The sequence below is a fragment of the Onychomys torridus genome, chromosome 8 (genome assembly GCF_903995425.1).
Source record: "Onychomys torridus chromosome 8, mOncTor1.1, whole genome shotgun sequence".
Taxonomy (NCBI): domain Eukaryota; kingdom Metazoa; phylum Chordata; class Mammalia; order Rodentia; family Cricetidae; genus Onychomys; species Onychomys torridus.
Genome location: NC_050450.1, coordinates 17,317,926 through 17,338,780, shown reverse-complemented (window position 1 = coordinate 17,338,780; position 20,855 = coordinate 17,317,926). Strand labels below are relative to the sequence as shown.

Here is a 20,855-nt window from a genome sequence, read left to right as displayed (position 1 = left end):
TTGAACTCAAGCGATCCACCTGCCTCTGTTCCCCCAAGTGCTGGGATTAAAGCCATGCGCCACCACTGCCCAGCTTAAAAGACATGTTCTTTTTTATTTTCTTTCTTCCTTTTTTGTGTGTTTTTTTGATTTTTCGAGACAGGGTTTCTCTGTAGCTTTGGAGCCTGTCCTGGACTAGCTCTGTAGACCAGGCTGGCCTCGAACTCACAGAGATCTGCCTGCCTCTTCTTTCTTTCTTTCTGGTTTTTCAAGTCAAGGTTTTTCTGTGTAAGAGCTCTGGCTGACCTGGAATTTACTTTGTAGACTAGGCTAGCTTGGAACTCCTAGAGATTTGCCTCCCAAGTGCTGGGGTTAAAGGTGTGTGCCATCACCACCTGGCAAGACATATTCTTGAAGTTATTTTTCTGAAGACCCTTCTTTCCTTCCTTTCTTTCTTTCCTTTCTTTCTTTCTTTCTTTCTTTCTTTCTTTCTTTCTTTCTTTCTTTCTTTCCTTCCTTCCTTCCTTCCTTTCTTTTCCTTTCCTTCCCTTCCCCTTCCCCTTCCTTCCTTCCTTCCTTCCTTCCTTCCTTCCTTCCTTCCTTCCTTCCTTCCTTTTTTTTTTGAGACAGGGCTTCTCTGTATAGTTTTGGTGCCTGTCCTGGATCTTGCTCTGTCAACCAGCCTCAAACTCATAGAGATCCGCCTGGCTCTGTCTCCAGAGTGCTGAGATTAAAGGCATCCACCACCACCAACCGGCTTGAAGACATTTTCAGCACCCACTTGTAGTGGTATTTTGACTTGTCAGTCAATACAATTCTTTTTTGTCTGTGTTAGGGGGTGTTGAGACAGGATCTTAACTTTGTACTAGTGTTGCTTGGAGCTTGGAATCCTCTTGCCTCTGGCTTCCAAGTGTTAAGATTATAGGTGTGCACTATTGGTTCTTAAATTTATACTTTGACTGTACCATGAGAAACTTCTGGTAGCTAACTGATTATGAACTTGTGAAAGTGATGGAACAGTTACTGTTTACCATTCAATGTTCGCTATCAAGTTGCTCTTATAACTTCAAATTGCGTGTATGGACTGGGCAGCTTGTGCAGGGGGCAGTGGCTTACCAGACTCACCTCATTATTGCACTGTGGGTTGTTTTTTTTTTTTTCCTTTTTTTTTTTTTTTTTTTTTGAGACAGGGTTTCTCTGTGTAGCTTTGTGCCTTTCCAGCTCTGTAGACCAGGCTGGCCTCGAACTCACAGAGATCCACCTGGCTCTGCCTCCCAAGTGCTGGGATTAAAGGCGTGCGCCACCACCACCCAGCTCACTGTGTTTTTTTTTTTTTTTTCTTTTTTTTTCTACCTCCAAACCAGGTTGTTCTGGCCCGAGAACTAGCCACTTCCAGAGAATATGCTAGTAAGTACTAACTCCAATGAGCTGTGTGTCTGGGATTGGGGCAGGGCCACTTTTGTACATATGGCAGCCTGGATAGGTGGTAGGGCCTGTGCTGATTTCAGTCTATGACAAAGTTTAGTCTTCTAGACCATGAAAGCTTGAGTGGGTGGTTTTGGGAAAACTAGTGTTTATGTCAGTTACCTTTATAAATGTACTATTTTTCACATTTTCTAATGTTAGTAAACTCACTTCTCTCTTAAGTTAAAATTCTGGAGAAACGTCATATTATAAAAGAGAACAAAGTTCCGTACGTAACTAGAGAGAGAGATGTGATGTCACGCCTGGATCACCCATTCTTTGTGAAACTTTACTTTACATTTCAGGACGACGAAAAGTTGTGTATCCTTTGCATCGTCAATGCTGTCTGAAAACCACTTTGTGTTTTAGATTAGTGACTACATTGTATGTTCCTTGAAAGGAAAGGGCGCTGCATGGATCCCTGTGGAGACTGATATCCCTGGAGGCAACAGACAGTACCAGCACATGGCTGATGCTCTTACCAAAGTGCTGTCTCTGAAGGGAAAACTGTCCCACAGTGTTGGTGCTTATCGATAAATATTGTACCTAATAGACTGTTGTTTTAGCCATGGTTGCTGGACATTGATGCAGCAATGTCCCCTCATTCCCCTAGCAAATGCCCTGGAGTATCTGTAGACATTATTGACTTTGCTTTTAGAAAGTGAGGGCCTGAGAGGAGAAATGATCTGGGCCTCCCCAGGCTCCTAGAGTTGTCATCTGCTTCCCATGCCCTCTTCCATCCTGAGATGCTGAGTTCAGTCAGAAGGACAACCTGACTGGGCATCTGAAGAGTTCAGGAACCCAGAGTGCTATCCTTCTGGAGCTCAGCCCCTCCAACTCCTTAAGCCTGTTTAGACGGCCTCTTCAACAGATTCACCTTGCATGTATGTTCATTGTTGTTCATCCACATTTATTTTCTTTTTCCTACTTTTTATTATTTATTGTTTTGAGAAAAGGTTTCTCTACATTGTGCTGGCTGTCCTGGAATTCACTATATATATAGACCAGATTGGCCTCAAGCTCACCAAGATCCCTCTGCCTCTGCCTCTCTAGTGCTGAGATGTGTGTGAAGGAAGGATCACATCTCAAGCCAGGAGGCAGAATAAGTAGGTGTGGTTGGACTTGCTTCTTTCATGGCAATATTTTTTGGAGAATTTCCAATTACCAATGAGTTTCAGGAGTCCAGTGACCCTGCTTCTTAAAGACCCCTCCCCACACACCTCAGTAGTCCTACCATCTGGAGACCAAGCTAGTCACAAGCATCCTTGAGGAGACACCAGATTGTGTCAAGACTGTGGATAGCCAAGACAGAATCACACATGCTTGACTTCATCTTCTGTCAGAGTCTTAGTGGTAGGAGCAGAGCTTAGAAGCTAGACCAGAATGTCCTTGCTATGTGATTTCTAAATGAGACTGGCCATTTCAGTTCAGGTGGAAAGAACTCTAGGTCTTTGTCTAATGGCACTTACTATTCTTGGTATAAGACCCAGAAGGTCATAATGGCTCCCCCACCTCTCATGAGAACAAGATCTAGTGGCTTCTTCCTCACTGTTAGTCCTCACTATACATTGAAAGAAAAATGAAACTTTTTGCATGAAGAAATGCTCAGATATGGTACTGTTCTTCATTTAGTCATAATTTCAAGTGGAGGAGAGGAATTAGTCCTTGTATATTCACTTTTCATTACTCAAGAGACTCAGGATGAACCCATACCTATTCAGGACAGGTGAGATGAGGCAGAGCCTGGGGATACCTCTGCCATAGACCGAAAACAGACAGATGGGTCACACAGGGACTACTGAGGGTTCTTCATCAGATTTAATATGGGGCCTGGGAGAATGAGGCCAGAGGCTTGATCAAGCATAAGGTTTCCCTATCTTGTCTTGGCTTGATCAGAGCCAGTGGGGAACCTTTCTCTTCATACACAGATGAAGACCAAAAAGTTCTCAGACATAGGTGCTTTGCACCCCATCATCTTTAAACTCCCACCAGACCAGTGCAGCATGGAGTCAGGACCACAGGACTGGGTTCTAGTCCTGTCCCTTGTTTGCTTTGTGAACTTGAATCAGTTGCTTAATCTCTCGACCAGGTTCCTCCTCTGCAAATTGCACACATTGGGCGCTTAGGTTCCTTGGCTCTGTGGAGGCACTTGGTTTGTGTCTGCCCTCCCAGGGCCTCACCCAGTCTGCGACAGCTTTTGCTGTCCTTGACTATGGCCAAGTGGGTGGAGGATGTTCTTAGGGTGTACACTAGATTGATAAAGTCTAAAAAGAACATTCTGGAATGGGGAAGGATGTGATTGCAGAGAACCAGCAGCCTGAGAAATAATCCCAGGCACCTCCTATGTTTAAGACAACTTGTTTCTGCTTCTTTCTTGAGCAGAGACTCATAAGGTGTCCCTCTCACAGGAACTAGGAACCAGTGAAGGGTCAGTTAAAAGGATAAAACCATGAAGCCAGAAAGAGAAGTTACTCCTTGTTCCCATACCTCATGGCTGTGGCCTTATATCTGAGCTCCTAACTGGTGAGGCCCTGCTGCCTGCCAATGTCAGGCTAGAATTGGTGGCTCTATGACATGTCCTAGGGTGTCTACTGACGTGATAAAACACCATGACTATGAACAACTTGGGAAGAAAAGGGTTTATTTCAGTCAGGGCAGTAAATCAGGGCAGGAATCTCAAGACAGGAGCTGTTGTGGTAGAGCCTGTGGAGTAGTGCTGCTTACTGGCTTGCTCCCCATGGCTTTTTCAGCCTGCTTTATTGTATACCCCAGGATCACCTTCCCATAGTGGGCTGGTCCTTCCCACACCAATCACTAATTAAAAAAATGCACTATAGTCTTACCTACAGGCAAATCTTAGAAAGGCAGTTTCTTAATTGAGAGTCTTTCTTCTTAGATGACTCTGACTTGTGTCAAGTTGACATAAAACTAGCCAAGACATGGCATCAGTCTCCCTTTTGAGGGACACAGGATGCAGCTGGGCTTGCAGATCTGTCAGACGTGGTTCTGAGTTGAGAGGCATAGGTAGTCCTGGCCAGGAGCATCTTTACGAGCTTTGGTTGAAGCCCTGTCTCTTCTGGGTTTGTCTCCATCCCCAGAGCTTCAGGCTCCCTCCTTGATGGTTGACAGGAGTGCTTTGTCAGACAAAATCCAGAACAGAGCAAGAAGTCCATCTTGGCTTCTTGTATGAACATCAAACTTGGCCTCAGGACTGCTGCTTAGTTTAGTCAGCATTTTGCCCCTTTTGTCCCAGGCTGCCAGGGAGGTGTGGTACCTGGAGATTTTCAGTAAGAAACAGGAATGTTTAGTGCTTTGGAGGAAAGCAGTCATTTGGAGCTGTTTCTTGTCAGTGTTCAGTCTCCTTCGAAGAAAAAGGCATAAGCAAGAACATATTGCATTATGGGGGTGGGGTGTATGTGGCAAGGAGAGGCTGTCTATTTCTCATCTCCCCAGCAGTATTTCTGAAATAGATCAAATGAATCCGAAAGTTAAAGTTGTTATAAAGCATGCCACTTTTATGCACAGGAGTGTTAGCACAGCCCACAGAATGCAGCAAGTTCAGGCAAGGGTCACAGTGGTAGTCACTTGGGGTTCTGGTAGACTCTGTCTTAAGAGCTGGTTCTCCTGCACTTTAAAGCTGTCTACATATTTTTAGTACCTTAACCATGGTTTATTGGTCCAGCAGCCATTGAGAGGCTTCCTTTCATAGGCCACAGAGGCCTCTGAGTACTATGTGTCTAGAAGGGCACCTGGGCTGAGAGGTGCTGTCCATGTTTTTCAGGGCTGTGTCATTGCCTTAGAAATTCTGGGCTGGCACCTGGTCTTGGAGCTGGGGCCTAGATCTGCCAGAAAAGGGCAACTGTCTTGATGCCTAAGTACCTTCAAATTTGCATTTGATGAAAAGAAAGTTCTTATGGGGCTTTTAAGGTTAATTTTTAGAAAAAACAACAACAGTATATTTTTCCATTCTTCCTTAACCACAAATGTTCAGATTTTGGCCTTAGTTATGCCAAAAATGGAGAGCTACTTAAGTACATCCGCAAAATTGGTTCATTTGATGAGACCTGTACCCGGTTTTACACGGCTGAGATTGTGTCTGCTTTAGAGTACTTGCATGGCAAGGGCATCATTCACAGGTAATGGACACTGCTCCAGAGTCCCTGTAATGATTAGGGATAGTGGCTCTGAGGCACACAAGTAATCCACACCAGCTCTCTGGGGTCAGCATTGGCTGGCTTTATACAAGTTATGATGTGGCTCAAAGAGAAAGCTGAAAACAGGCTGGAAATGAAAGGAACCTGCACTTTGAAAGCTCATGTTATAAGTCATCAGTTCAACTTGGGTGAAGTGTCTTCCTGTGACACTAGCAGATTAGTTATCTGGTGGCTTTTATTTTGTCAGTTGTAACTTTTGTATCTATTTAATTTTGGTCACATTTTTTATTTCTTTGTTTTGATAAAGGCAAATTAGAACTGTGGTTTATGAACTAAAAAAAAAATAATTTAAATAAAATGTTACTAAAAATGGTAGAAGAAGTGGAAAGGGTGGCCATGGAAGCCAGAAGTGTTAAGATGTTTGTAACAACTCACCTGCTTAAAGATAAAGTGATAGTTGTAAAATGATTTTTGGATGCCTATATCCTATGCTGTTGATAATTGTTTGATGTGAACTTTGGGCTTGTATTCTTGGTTTTTAGTCTGTAAAGGAAAAGATTCATCACTGTATTGTGTTTCCATCAAAATGTGCAGTATGTGATAATGCTGCTACTTTTAAACATTTCATCTCAAAGGTAAAATTCTACTTTTGCAGAGACCTTAAACCAGAAAACATTTTGTTAAATGAAGACATGCACATCCAGATCACAGATTTTGGAACAGCAAAAGTGTTATCCCCAGAGAGTAAACAAGGTATGTTTGCTTGATTTTCAGCAGAACCTTGTTCTGGGCTTCAGGCTGAGAGCAGCTTTGAGCAGCATGTTGCATTGTATGGTTATTATCACTAATACAGAGACTCCTTCTGGCTCCTCAGAGTGTGTGAAGTCTAGTAGCAGGGAAGACCCAAGGTAGCTCTGCTAACTCTTACTCCATAGAATGTGTGTCGGGTCACTTGTGAACTGGGGTAGAGTTGGTGGCATCTGTATGTACTGCACGTGGTGTCTTGAAAGCAATCCCTGGACTCCACTGCCTTCCTCTCACGCATTCTTCTGTCTTCCCATCTGATGTATACAGCTGCCTGTGATGGCCCATGCATCCTCAGAAAGACTCTAGGAAAATTATACGAGCAAGGATTAATTTTGCCTATTTATTCCAAATTCTGCTCAGAGTTAGCATATGGTCTTGGCTCCCATTGTGCTACCTTTACTGTCGTGGAGGTGTGAGGACTCTGCCACATACTAAGTAGAGAGACAATAACCTACTGCTGATGCTGTCTTGGGGGAAGGAAAGCTGTCTGGTAGGTTAATAAATGACCTTGCAAAGGAGCCTTGATTCTGAGATGCATGTGATTCTTCTGAGCTGCCAGCCTTTTTGCCTATATTTGGGGTCTCAGTGAGAAAGAGAAAGGCACTATGGGATATGTTTGGCCACAGGTTTGGAGCACAGTTTTGTTAGTGGAAGAAAGAGTCTGATAAGCACTTTGTAATATGTGATTTTATGGCTTTGGCTACTTTTTGGAAAAGAGCATGCAAGTGCAGTAGGCTTCTGACCTGTCTCCAAAACAGGAAAGCCAATACTAGAAATCAGAGAGGACTACAGCTGGGGCTGAAATGGAGCGTCTAGGTAGGAAACAAGTTCCGTTCCATGGTGCTGTAGGAGATGGCCTGTTGGTTTCCCTTCATGGAACCTTGCATTTCCTTCTGCTGATCCCATACATGTTCTTTGCCTCTGTACAGTCCTCCTGTACTGGTAACATAATGTGTCTACACTGCCCCCTGGGGATAGCAAGCCTTGCCTTTGAGGAAAGAGGCTTCCTTGGGTGGTGTAGTAAGTATTGTGCCCTTGCTGCCCCTTCTGTTGTTGCTGAAATGCCCTGATACCTCCATCTGATTGACTCATTCCTAGTAAGTAGTAGTTGTCTTTCTGTCCAACAGTGCTGATTTTATAGACTTGGTATGACCTCACATTATAACCTTGAACATTGTCCATTTTAAAGTTGAATCAAATAGCCACCCTGTCTCTTTAAGTCTTTCTTGTGGGGAGAGTCTGTCTGTTTTCCCATCATGCTGTGCTGACTTATCCTACCTGAAACCTGAAGCTAGGATGTGGCTGTGATCCTGAATCAGTCTTAAGAGCTGTTCAGCTGGGCAGTGCTTTAGACATTTTCTTCCTTGCGTAGCTTTTCTTCAGAATCTGATAATTCAGCACAGGTCTAACCTTTAAAAGAATAAAAATGTGGGGCTGGAGAGATGGCTCAGCAGTTAAGAGCACTGTCTGTTCTTCCAGAGGTCCACATGGTGGCTCACAACCACTTGTAATAAGATCTGGCGCCCTCTTCTGGCCTGCAGGCAGAACACTGTATACATAATAAATAAATCTTAAATATATATATATATATATATATATATATATATATATATATATATATATATATATATATATATATATATGTAACCCTGCTCTATCTGCCACATGGAAGCTGAGTTTTCCTGCTCTTCAGGGGCCTGGAGTGAATGGGAAGGTGGACCCCTGATGTGGATTCAAAGCATCTGGTGTTCACCCTGCAGCTTGCAGATGAGTGTCTCGTGGGCCAGGACAATAGGCAGTGGAATGTAGATGGTCCCTGGGCTGGAAGCCTAAGTCTTTTGCCCTGTATCCTGAATTCCCAAGTTAGTGATGACTGAAAAGAGGATGGCTCCTGATCTGCAGCTGTTTATTTGAGCCTGCTCTGTGTGTTCATTGTATATCATGGCGCCACAGGCCCAGCAATGAGTACCACAGACAGGACCTCTATTCTTACATTGCTTTGCTCTGGTGGAGAGGTGATGGATGAATGTGATGAGCGCCTCCTACAGTTGGGTTTTAGGTAGGAGGTGCCAGGTGGATAGGGTGTAACAGGTATCCTTAATAGGGTCCTTTGGTTGCTCAATCTAGTCCAGGTGACCACCTGAGCTGACAGCCAGCTCCCATCTTCTTTAGTTAGAGGTTGACACTCTGAAGGTTTCACACGAGGGCCACAGAGTGTCTGGGGCCAAGGATTACATTTTCAAGCGTGACCTTTTCTTTTCTCTCCCTCTTCCCTTCTTAGCCAGGGCCAACTCATTTGTAGGAACAGCACAGTATGTTTCTCCAGAGCTGCTCACAGAGAAGTCGGCGTGTAAGAGGTAACTGTTTTTAATACAGCTGCCCCTTTCTTAGGTTTAGTCATGGGGAATTACTGTTTGAAAGAGAGACTTTAGTAGGTCTTAAACAGCTAAGTATGAGCCGGGTACAGTGATACATCCTTATAACCCCAAAGGATGAATTAGGAGAATCATGAGTACAAATCCAGTCAGGGATACATGGTGAAACCTTGCCTCAAAACAAGCAGAAATGATTGGGCATGATGGTTCATGCCTTTAATCATAATACTCAGAGTCAGAGGCAGGTAGATTTCTGAGTTCAAAGCCATCTTAGTCTATATAGCAAGTTCCCAGACCAGCTGGGGCTATATAGTGAGACCCAAAGAAGGTAGTCTTCTGCTTATTTTTAAAACATACTTTTCCTCTGACATGTATGCATTCTACTTTTATAATTCCTTGCTGGTTGGTTTTGTTTTGTTTTGTTTTGTTTTGGTAGAATGCTGGTCATCTTTATTTAGGAAAGCTGTCCAGTGGACTAGTATGGCTGCTAGTAGGCCATGGGTTCTTTGGAGGTGAATAGAAGCCCTGGAGAGACAGAAGGAAGAAATTTCTAGCCAGGGCATATAGTCCTGGGGTCTAGCATTGAGGTTTGTTTGACAGATGCAACTGAATCTTAGTGGTGGCCTTAGCCTTGAATATCAGAAGCATGTAGTGTGTAGAGTGATCTAGAGACTGGTACTGGAACAGGTTTGGTTTTTTTGTTTTTCATTGTTGGTTTTTGTTTGTTTTTAATGTATGTGGGTGTTTCGCCTACGTGTATGTCTGTGTACCATGTGCATATGTGATCCCTGGAGACTAGAAGAGGATGTCAGATACCCTGGAACTGGAGTTATAGATGGTTGTAAACCACCATGTAGGTTCTGGGAATGGAACCAAGGTCCTTTGGAAGAACAATCCGTGTTTTTGTTTTTGTTTTTTTGTTTTTTTTTTTAAAAGATTTATTTATTATCTATACACAGGGTTCTGCTTGCTTGCATGTACCTGAACACCAGGAGAGGGCACCAGATCTCATTACAGATGGTTGTGAGCCACCATGTGGTTGCTGGGAATCGAACTCAGGACCTCTGAAAGAGTAGCCACTGCTCCTAACCTCTGAGCCATCTCTCCAGCCTACAATCAGTGCTCTTAACCACTGAGCCATCTCTCCAGTACCTGAAGCTTTTAACTGTTGCAACTGGGGGTGGAGTGTGTTGGCCTATAGTGAATGAAGGCCAGGGATGTCACTTAGCATCCTTTATTGTGAAGAAGATGATCTGGCCAGTGTCAGCAGTGCTAAATGATGGGTGCTATTTTCATTTTCCAGTGTATATTATTGCTGAAGAACAAGGCTTTCTTACTGTCACCTCTTCCTAGTATGGTGGGTGTGTCAGCACTGATAGGAAAAGCAGGGAGGATGTACATACATGTTTGCTCTATGTAGTTCCTCTTCTCTAGGATATATAAAATGTGAGTGGAAGAAAATTGTGGAGTCAGAACAGTGTTTTGAGGGAGCCATCACTGTGTCTCTCGATTGTGAATTTTAAATCTTGGGAAGTCACTAGAATATTGAGGATCTTTTAAATGGAATGCCTATAAATTGTAATGAACTATAGAAAATAAGTCTCTATATGTATGTTCCCAGATAATTTGTATTTTTCTTGTCATCTTTTGGTGCATTTTTGAATGTTTGAAGTTTTCACACATGTGCAGTCATACAGTATACCCAGTATGAGTTCTCTTGCTTTCATGATGATTAAATCACCGATCATTAAAAGTATCTGCATACATTTTTTTTTTCTGTTGCATGAGAGTTAATTTATTGAGCTGTCCTGTTCCATGGGTGGTGCAGATTTGCCTATATATAACCTGGGATGATACAGGCACTTGGCCTCAGGGTTACCCTCTCATCCCTCTGATAAAACAGACAGAAGGGGCGCTGGAGTTCCTGCTTCAAGGTTTCAAGACTTGCCCCATCTGAGACTCTAGAAAGCCTTTATGTGCTGCCTCCAGAGCCAAATGCAAATGACAGAATGCTGAGATAGTCCAGAGAAGCTAACCTAAACCCTTAACATTCCAGAGGGGACCCTGAGAGGTCCGGGTGGTTTGACCTTCTTATACCCTGGCTCTTCTGCTTCTGTTTGCTACTTGACTTTTTTTTCTTTTTCTTTTTCTTTCTTTCTTTTTTCTTTTTTCTTTTTTTTCTTTTTTTTGCTTCACTCCCTGTTTTACTTAGACAAAGCGCTAAAGAAAACCAGGTATAGAAAATAGTAAGCTCAGGGCCGGAGAGATGACTCAGAGGTTAAGAGTACCGACTGCTCTTCCAGAGGTCCTGAGTTCAATTCCCAGTACCCACATGGTGACTCACCACCACCACCTGTAATGAGATATGGTGCCCTCTTCTATGTACATAATAAAAAATAAAACAAAACAAAATAAAAGCTGAGTAAGCCATGGGGTGCAAGCTAGTAAGCAGCACCCCTCCATGGCCTCTGCATCAGCGTCTGCCTCCAGGTTCCAGCCCTGTTTGAGTTCCTGTCCTGACTTCCTTCTATGGTAAACAATGATATGGAAGTGTAAGCAGAATAAACCGTTTCCTCCCCAACTTGCTTTAAAAAGAAAAAAAATAGTAAGCTTGATACTAGAGAGATGGCTCAGTGGTTAAGAGCACTGGTTGTTCTTCCAGAAGGTCTATGTTCAATTCTTAGCAACCACATGGTAGCTCACAGCCATCTGTAACTCCAGTCATGGGGTAGGAAGCCTTCTTCTAGCCTATGACGGCACAGCATATATATAGTACACATATATGCATACATATAGTCAAAACACTCATGCACAGAAAATAAAATACGTTAAAAAGATAAAATAGTGAGGTGGGCACGATAACATTCCTCTCACTTGTAGCAGTTGAGGTAGAAGCAGGACAATCAGGAGTTAAAGTCAGTCTTTGGCTCTAGAGGTAGTTCTAGGCTGTCCTGGGCTGCATAAGACTTTGTCTCAAAATGCAAGCAAACCCCCAAAGTTGTTACCAGTTATATGTAAAATAATTTTTTATTTTGCCACACTGTCAAATCTCTAACTCCAGTTTCTAGTCTCTAGAGTTATGCTCAGTCTCTGTCCGCAGCTTGCCTGTCCCTGGCCTGAAAGTGCTAGTGCCATCAGGGCAGAGACAGAGCTTGGCTGCAAGGTTTGCCTCTGGCTGCACTGTTGTTGTCTTAAGTGGTGGTTGTTCATATCTTAGATGACAAATTACTGCTGGCGTCCCACAAAACCTGCATGTACCTAGTACTTGGAGACAGCTGGAAACAGAAGGCAAAATCAGGTGTATTACAACATCCCAGTGACCCAAGAGATCACAAGAAAGCCAGACGTGCTAGGGAAGTATTGTGACAGGAGAGGAGCCAACCTTAGGGTTCCTGATAGCTGGGCACCTGGGACATCTAGGAGCGTTGTAGAAGCTACTTAAAGACATTTAGAATGGTACACGTGCAAGGCTGAGACAGGAGGGTGGGTTGAGAATCTTGTGAGTTTAGGGTTAGCTTGGGCAGCACAGTGAGACCCTGTCTCAAAAAAAAAAAAAAAATTACAAATAAAATGGATAGTCTAAATGTTTTTAAAAGAGGGGTGGGACTTTCTTGACAGAGTCTGAAAAGGGAAGGACAGAGGGCAGAACATGTATTGTGTACATACTAGGAAGGTCTTTTTGAGCCCCACATGGATCTGGCTTTTGCATCCTTTCTTAGGTGAGCACAAGTCTTGCCCAGAGAGCATTTGAGTTAACCATAGCGATATCACCCTACACTGACAAAGCTCTCTCTCCCAGCTCCACTTCCTAGTACTGGGAGCTTCTCCTGAAGTTGCAACTACAAGTTGTTGACATTGGTTAGCATTCCTCAGCTCCCACCTTAATTGATATGCAGAGCCTGGTGTGGCATGATGTTTGCAGTGAACTATGTTCTCCTTTCAGAATGAGACAAAGACGTGTAGAAGTTGTTAACCCACAATAGACATCTTCAGGGGAGCTGAACCTCTTGGTAGTTGTTCCTGCCAAGTATGGTACCATTTGACTCAGATCACAGGGAGATGCCCAGAAAAGCAAATTCAAACTTCCCTCATACCTGGTCTTAAGGGATAGGTGTGCATTGGAGGCTGAAGGTAGGGTGGTATAGACGGAGACTGTAAAATTTTGAACCTTATTTATCATTTAAATTATACCAATGCCATTTTTCTTTGTCTTTTCCCTACCTTAAAGTTCAGACCTTTGGGCTCTTGGATGTATAATCTATCAGCTTGTGGCAGGACTCCCACCATTCAGAGCCGGGTAAGAGAAATTCTGTACATCTTCGACTTCTGAGCCTATCATAGCATACCCCACTGCCAGCAGCTCCTGGGAGATCTGGACAAAGGTTGTGCCCAGTAGGGAGGAACTTCCACCATAACTTAGGAATATGTGGTGCCTGGGGTCTTTAGTAAGAGCTGGCCTGGGAGGTGAGAGTGACATTGGGTTGTTCTGTAAAAGTATACCTAGCACTAGAGATTTGAAAAACCTTTGCACAAATAACAGCATTTTTTTTTAATTCACAGAAATGAATATCTTATATTTCAAAAGATTATTAAGTTGGAATATGATTTCCCAGAGAAATTCTTTCCTAAGGCAAGAGATCTTGTGGAAAAACTCTTGGTAAGAATTTTGAATTTTCTGTGGTGAGGAATCACCATAGCTACCTCCCTCTGACTTCTGTCGCATTCATGGGCATTCTTTTGAAAGATATGTTTAAGGTAGACAGTGATTACAGAGAGTTACTTTTTTCTTTTTTTTTGGTTTTTTGAAACAAGGTTTCTCTGTGTAACAGCCTTGGCTGTCCTAGAACTTGATCTGTAGGCCAGGCTGGCCTCGAACTCATAGAGATCCGCCTGGCTCTGCCTCCCGAGTGCTGGGATCAAAGGTGTGCACCACTGCAGCCCAGCATCTCTGTTTTTTTTAAAACAGTATTTTTAGTCTTTGAGAATTTCAGGCATTGTGTTTTCAACATATACAATCCCCAGCTCCTTCCATTATTTCCCCCTCATCCCTTCCCAGCTTCGGAATTTCTTCTTCAAGTCCAGTTTGTACTGCCCAGCTAATCTTGGGAGTGGGACCTGTCCTGGTGTTTGGTCAACCTACCAGGGCTCACATCATTTTATAACATTTTTAGCTGCAGGCTTTAAAAAGATGCTTGCTGCTGCATTTTGAGGTTGATATTTGTTTTACCTGTGGGAAGAAAAGGGCAGAGCCTTGGGTTGAGGTAAGTAAGAGTCCTAGGCAAGCTTGGCTTTTTCTACTGTGGCATGGGCAGGCTTCAGTATGGACCATAGTGTCCCTACTCTTTCTAGAAGGTCTCAGGACTTAAAAACACTTGCACAAAATGAATGAACAAATAATTATGTTTCAACCCTGACAGTGACATGTCTTGGCTATCATTTAAGGTTTTAGATGCCACAAAGCGTTTAGGCTGTGAAGAGATGGAAGGGTACGAGCCTCTCAAAGCGCATCCATTCTTTGAGTCCATCACATGGGAGAACCTGCACCAGCAGACACCTCCGAAGCTTACAGCTTACTTGCCAGCCATGTCAGAGGATGATGAAGACTGCTATGGCAACGTAAGCTGCACCTACGGGAGTAGTTCAGGCCGAGAGATGCTCTGCTTGCCAGGCTGTACGAATACGATTCCTTAGGACCAGAATTTGTGCAATCACTGGTTAAAATGTGTGAGTGAGCCAGGCCGCCGTGGCACACACCTTTAATCCCAGCACTCGGGAGGCAGAGGCAGGTGGATCTCTGTGAGTTTGAGGCCAGCCTGGGCTACAGAGAGTGTTCCAGGACAGCTAGGGCAGTTACACAAAGAAGCCTTGTGTCAAAAAACAAAACAACAATGACAACAAAAACAAAGTTGGGGCTATAGATCGCTCAGTGGTTAGAGAACTTTCCATCCTTCCATGGGTTATGAGTTTGATTCTCAGCATCCACGTTTTGCCTCACAAGTATCTGTAATTCTAGTTATAGACACCTTTTCTGGCCTCTGGGAGTACTAGGTTCACACAAAGTGTGCACGTACGTGCGCGTATGCGCATAAGTCCCAAATACACAAAATAATAAATACAAAGATTGAAAGTTCATTGTCAGTCTGCCTACAGAGTTAGGCACTGTCTCAGAATAAAACAAGCAAAAAACCCAAACAAAGAGGGTCTTCTAAAGATAAATTAAAACTATTGCTGTTTTGCCTCTTAGAGCAAGTGCTGTTTGGTGTATCCCCATTTTCTCCTAAATACTCTTTATGCCCAGACTTGTAGGCATTGAAACTCGAGTACATCTATGCTGATGTTGGCCAGTTTCTACATATGCCCATTGCAGAAAACTCAGGCCCTGAGTCAGGAGTTCCTTCCCCTGCCCCACTTGCCTTCTTTTTTGTGGTTTTTGAGACAGGATCTCTCTGTAGCTGTTGGAGCCTTTCCTGGAACTCGCTTTGTAGGCCAGGCTGTCCTCAAACTCACAGAGATCCACCACCCGGCTCCCACTTGCCTTCTTAATGTTCATGAATGGTGTGCCCTTTTGGGTCATATCAGAGGGTGCTGGTGGAAGCCTTGGTGTCCTCTCTACTAGAACTGTCCTTCCTGCAGAAGTTAACCAGGACTTCAGCCTATGGGCTTGTCCCTTCCCTCCTTTGTGTGTGTTTGTACATGGATGTACACCTAAGCGTCTCTGAAGGCCTGCTCTGCACTGTTGAGGACAGGGCTTTTTTTACAGGAAGTGTTGACTTCTACATGTATAATCTGGCTCTGAGTGGCAGCAACGTGGTTTTGTTGGGTAGCTACTTAGGTCTTCCAGTGTGTTTTAAGCATCTAGGCAGAGAGCTTCCTGTGTCAAAGTTCACCTTTAGACAGACTTAGTTGGGCCTGGGGAATGCTGGGACAGAGGAAGTCAGCTCTGTAGGTATTCCTTTTTCGTGGGTGGAGCAGCTCCGTGATATTGGAAAGGTGGATTTGTGCTGGTTTTAAATTCAATGTTGACCAGAGGAATGTGACTCTGAGTTGAAGCCACTTTACTGGCTCTAAAAGTTTTTGTGGGGATACCCTCCCCCAGTAGAAGTATATAGTAGTAGTAATTTCTATAAACTGATGCAAGGACATCATTCCTCTCATTGGGGACGACCTATAGGAACAAGCGGAGACAGTGTTTGGGTTTGAATCTGGAGTCAGCAAGATGGAGCTGTGACTGCTGAGGGGCTATGCAAGCATAAATTCTGTGGAGTGCCACTGGGCAACAGCAAGGAGGTGGGCATAGGACTTGTAGAATCTGCAGTGGGTAGGGGCTGACCTCTGTGGAGTAGTAGCCAGGGCTCTCTGGAGACTCAGGGTATGGAAGGCAGGACTCAGGAGTGTGAAGCCTACGCCAGCATAGCCGTCTGCCCATGGTGGCCATACCTACCTTCAACTATGTTCAAAGATTTTTGGCCCTGTCATTGCCTGGGAATATGCTAGAATGTGAGCTGCCCATGTGGCATGTTGTGAATAGTTCTATTTTCTGTGTCAACATTGGCTTGAATTTTTTTTCCCTAGAATCATTGCTAAGATTAAAGAATACTTAAAACACAAAAAACAAATGTAAGCTAAGTCAGACTATGCAGTGACTCTGAAACCTAAGATCCCAGGACTAAAAGAGAAGTGTGCCCAAGCACTGAGTTCCATGCCAAAAGGAGCTGCTCTAGAGGTTCCTGCCTTAGGGTGCCATGCTGGGTAAGGGTCCCAGGCTCTTTCTCCCTGGAGAGGAAGGATGCAGTGTAGGCCTTCTCTGACCTCTGTTTCTATCAGAAGAGGAACCTGTAGCAGGAAGGTCCAGCCTTGTCTTGGTTTAGTGGCCAAACGGCCATCGGAAGAGGATCTGTCTATATACACCAAAAGGGAGAGTTAGTCCATCTGCCTTTGAAGTGTGTGTGTATGCTTACCAGGTTGTGAGCGGCTGTGGGGGCCAGGCGATGTGGGAGGGGTCTTTGACCTTACAGACAAATTGAAGCACATCTCTCCTTTCCTTTTTCCTTGCAGTATGACAATCTCCTGAGTCAGTTTGGCTGCATGCAGGTGTCCTCCTCCTCCTCTTCCCACTCCCTGTCTGCGGTGGATACCAGCCTGCCCCAGAGGTCGGGCAGCAACATAGAGCAGTACATCCATGACTTGGACACTAACTCTTTTGAACTAGACTTACAGTTTTCAGAAGATGAAAAAAGGTTGTTATTGGAGAAGCAAGCCAGTGGAAACCCTTGGTAAGAACTGCAGGCATCAGCACAGGGCAGCACAGTAGAGATCCAGGGTGTATGGGAACAGGCATGGGCTGGTTGCTTGTCCTTGCCTCACACTCTCAGAAGCTATTGGGAGACCTCAGAGATGGGGCTTGAATTACACTGTATTCTTTATTAATTGACTTTACGACTCATATATATGAAAGCCATTTCTGAATTTTGCCAACATTTTCCTCAGCTTACCTCTCAGTCTATTGGTGGATACTGTTTTATAGTTGTAAATTTTTATGATGTTCATCTAACCTGTTCTATCTTGTTTTCCATCCAAGTCTACTGAAAGAGCTTCAGTGTTTTTACCTGGCACCCCCACTCCCTTTTTGTTGTTGTTGTTTTTGAGACAAGGTCTTACCTTGGCCTAGAACTTGCCATGTAGACTATGATGGCCTCAAACTGATACAGATCTACTTGCCTCTGCCTCCCAAGTGTGAGGATTAAAGATGTGTGTCACGACGCCTGACTACCTTTATTTTCTTTTACTATTTTATGCTTTATACACGTGTATAATCTATTTTGAGCATATCTACTCCCATTACACTTGGGCCTTTTTTGTGGCAGAGGGTCTCTCAGGAACATGCATTTGGGTACAGTGGGAGGAGGAGAATTGAGGTCTCGTTAAGGCGGGAGGGGATGAATGCACAAGACTCAGGAGACTTATGAAGAGGGAGGAGAACCCTAACAGATTTCCAGACCTGCAGATGGCTAAGACTTACTAAGTCTTACTGCCAATACTTATTTTCTCTAGAAAAATTAAATATAGACGCTGCTCCTATAAAATAACATACAATTCTGGAGAGTTTAAATTTGTCCCTTAACTCACTCTTTCCTAAGATAGTATTACTATCAGGGATAGAAAGAATTTTGTTTCTGCTTTATTTTAATTTTCTTTCTTTCTTTCTTTTTTTTTTTTTTTAATTATAAACTATGTGCATGTGTGGAGCTGTGCACGTGAGTGCAGGTACCCAAGGAGGCTAGAGGTGTTGGGTCCCCTAGAGCTTAAATGACCGATGGTTGTGATGTGCCACCTAATATGGGTGCTGGGAACTAAACTCAGGTCCTTTGGAAAGCTGAGCCATCACTCCAGCTCCTTATTGTTTTCTGATTAGCATGGTTTCATTATGGTATTACTGTAGGTATGTACTTTGTTTTTGCTGATTCTCCCTCTCATTCCCTTGCCACCCCCAGGTCTGTACCCCTGTACCCATCCTACCCCCAGTATTTCAGATCACATGTACTCTTCTTCCTTCCTTCCTTCCTTCCTTCCTTCCTTCCTTCCTTCCTTCCTTCCTTCTTCCTTCCTTTTTCTTTCTCTCTCCCTCTTTCCCTTCCTTCCTTTCTTTGGTTTTTCGACACAGGGTTTCTCTGTGTAGCTCTGGCTGTCCTGGAACTCACTCTTGTAGCTGAAGTTTTCTCCATTGCCGCTTGGGCCCCAGCAGTTCTGCAGCCCACTTATAAAATAATCACTCAGAAGCTCATATTAATTAAAATTGCTTGGCTATTAGTTCAGGCTAACTATTGACTAGCTCTTACATCTTAAATTAACCCATTTCTATTAATCTAAAAGTTGCCACATGGCTTGTGGCTTTCCAGTACTTTTACATCTCACTTTCTCTGTGTCTGGCTGGCAACTCCTAACTCAGCCTTGTTCCCAGAATTCTCTTTTCTGCTTGTTCTGCCTATACTGTCTGCCTGGCTACTGGCCAATTAGTACTTTATTTATTAACCAATCAGAGCAACACATTTACAGCATACAGAACATCCCACAGCACACTCTGTAGACCAAGCTGGCCTGGAACTCATATAGATCCTTCTGCCTTAGTGCTGGGATTAAAGGCATGTACCACCATACCTGGCTTGTTTCCTTGATGTTAGGACTGGGATGAGATAGGATCTCAAAATAGTTTTAATTTACATTTCCCTAGTGGCTAAGGATTTTGAACATGTTTTAAAATGTGTATTAGCCATTTGTGTTTCTTCTTTTGAGAACTGTCTGTTTAGTTTCTTAACTCATTTATTTATTGGCAGTTTGGGTTTTTTAAGTGTTTATAGTTCTTTATATATTCTAGATGCTAATCTCCTATGTGGAGTGTGGCTGGTAAATATTTTCTCCCATTCTGTAATCTAAGGAAGATTTTTGATGAAACCCATCTGAGCAGTCCAGCTGCAGTGTGTATGCTTCCTAGGCTTGTGAATGCCGAGTCCCCAGTTGTGCTGCTGTCTAGTCTCGTGCAGGAGCCTTCCTCTCAGGACCTGCCTGGTCAGAAGCACTACCTTCAGGGAGGTGTGTGAAAGTGATGTCTCTGTAGAGAGCTTCATGGATTTCCTATCTGTCCTGTGACAAAATTAATATGTTAATGCTAAGATAATATTTACCTTTTCTCACTGTTATTTGCTGCTAGTATGCAGTGGAGTTTTTCAGTGGGTACATACTGGAGGATGGACATTATCTTGACAGTACATAGAATGAATGTATGTATGTTATTTTCTGTAGTAAGTTTATGGCTTAAGGATTTTAGATTAAAATATTCTAATATTTTTACTGTTCTCTTATGAGCAATCTTTAGTTATACCTGCTATAATTACTTTGTAATTTGAATTGTCTACTAAGTCATTACTTTAAAATCATGATCATGTACCTATATAGAAATACAAGTAAACTCTTGACCTGTTTTGTGATAGTATTAAAAATACTATATAGTTCTGTAAATTTTATCTAAAACAGTTACTTTTGATATTAATACTTTTGTAAAGTAAAAGAACATTTATAATACAAAAAAAGATTATTGACTTAAAGATTTTCTTTTCAGCCCCAGCAGCACCATATAAGTCTAAAAAGGTGTAAGGGGCTGTGGAAACGACTGAGTCAGTAAAGTCCTTGCTATGTAAGCTTGAGGACCTGAGTTCAGTACCCAGCAACCACATAAAGAATTAGGTGTGGAAATGCACACCTGCATTCCCATTGCTGGGGAGGAAAAAATAGTATGATCTGTGATCAACAGCTTGCTGGCCAGCTAGTCTAGCCAAATTGGTGAACTCCAGGTTTGGTGGAGAGGGCCTGGAGAAATGGCTCAGTGGCTAAGAATGCTTGCAGAGAAACCAGGTTCAATTCCCAACACCATATGATGGCTCACAATCATCCATAACTTTAGTTTTAGGAGATCCAGTACCCTTTTCTTACCTTCTCAGACACCAGGCATACATGTGGTGCACATATATACATGTAGGCTCATATACATAAAATAAATATATAAGCTGAGTGGCAGTGGTGCACATCTTTAATCCCAGCACTCGGGAGGCAGAGCCAGGTGGATCTCTGTGAGTTCGAGGCCAGCCTGGTTTACAGAGCGAGATCCAGGACAGGCACCAAAAACTACACAGAGAAACCCTGTCTCAAAAAACCAAAACCAAACAAACAGAAGGAAAAATAAGTGGTATCTTAGGTTTATAAGAGAAAGCATTTAATTAGAGGCTTAGTCCATTATCATCATGGTGGGAGGGATCATGGCTGCATGAAGAAAAGGATTAGAGCAATAGCTGGGAACTTTATATCCTGAACTGCAGAGAGAGAGAGAGAGAGAGAGAGAGAGAGAGAGAGAGAGAGAGAGAGAGGGAGAGGGAGGAGAGAGACTGACTCTGACTGGGTCTGTCATAGGCTTTTGAAACCTCAGCCCACCTCCAGTGATACTTCTTTCAACAAGGCCACACCTCTTAATCCTTCTAATTCTTTCAAACAGTTCCACTCCTTGGTGACTAACCATTCAAATATATGA

At 43.3% G+C, this 20,855-nt stretch overlaps 1 protein-coding gene across 1 annotated transcript in view; it reads left to right on the top strand.

Moving 5' to 3' along the window:
• The window catches only part of Pdpk1 (3-phosphoinositide dependent protein kinase 1), a 73,758-nt gene that overhangs the window by 40,461 nt on the left and 12,442 nt on the right, over nucleotides 1-20,855 (top strand). The window contains exons 3-11 of the mRNA XM_036195942.1: nucleotides 1,344-1,386; nucleotides 1,627-1,764; nucleotides 5,435-5,579; nucleotides 6,253-6,350; nucleotides 8,686-8,761; nucleotides 13,008-13,076; nucleotides 13,340-13,436; nucleotides 14,222-14,395; nucleotides 16,835-17,052. Coding sequence (XP_036051835.1) covers nucleotides 1,344-1,386; nucleotides 1,627-1,764; nucleotides 5,435-5,579; nucleotides 6,253-6,350; nucleotides 8,686-8,761; nucleotides 13,008-13,076; nucleotides 13,340-13,436; nucleotides 14,222-14,395; nucleotides 16,835-17,052 — 1,058 coding nt within the window. The remainder of the gene's footprint in view (nucleotides 1-1,343; nucleotides 1,387-1,626; nucleotides 1,765-5,434; nucleotides 5,580-6,252; nucleotides 6,351-8,685; nucleotides 8,762-13,007; nucleotides 13,077-13,339; nucleotides 13,437-14,221; nucleotides 14,396-16,834; nucleotides 17,053-20,855) is intronic.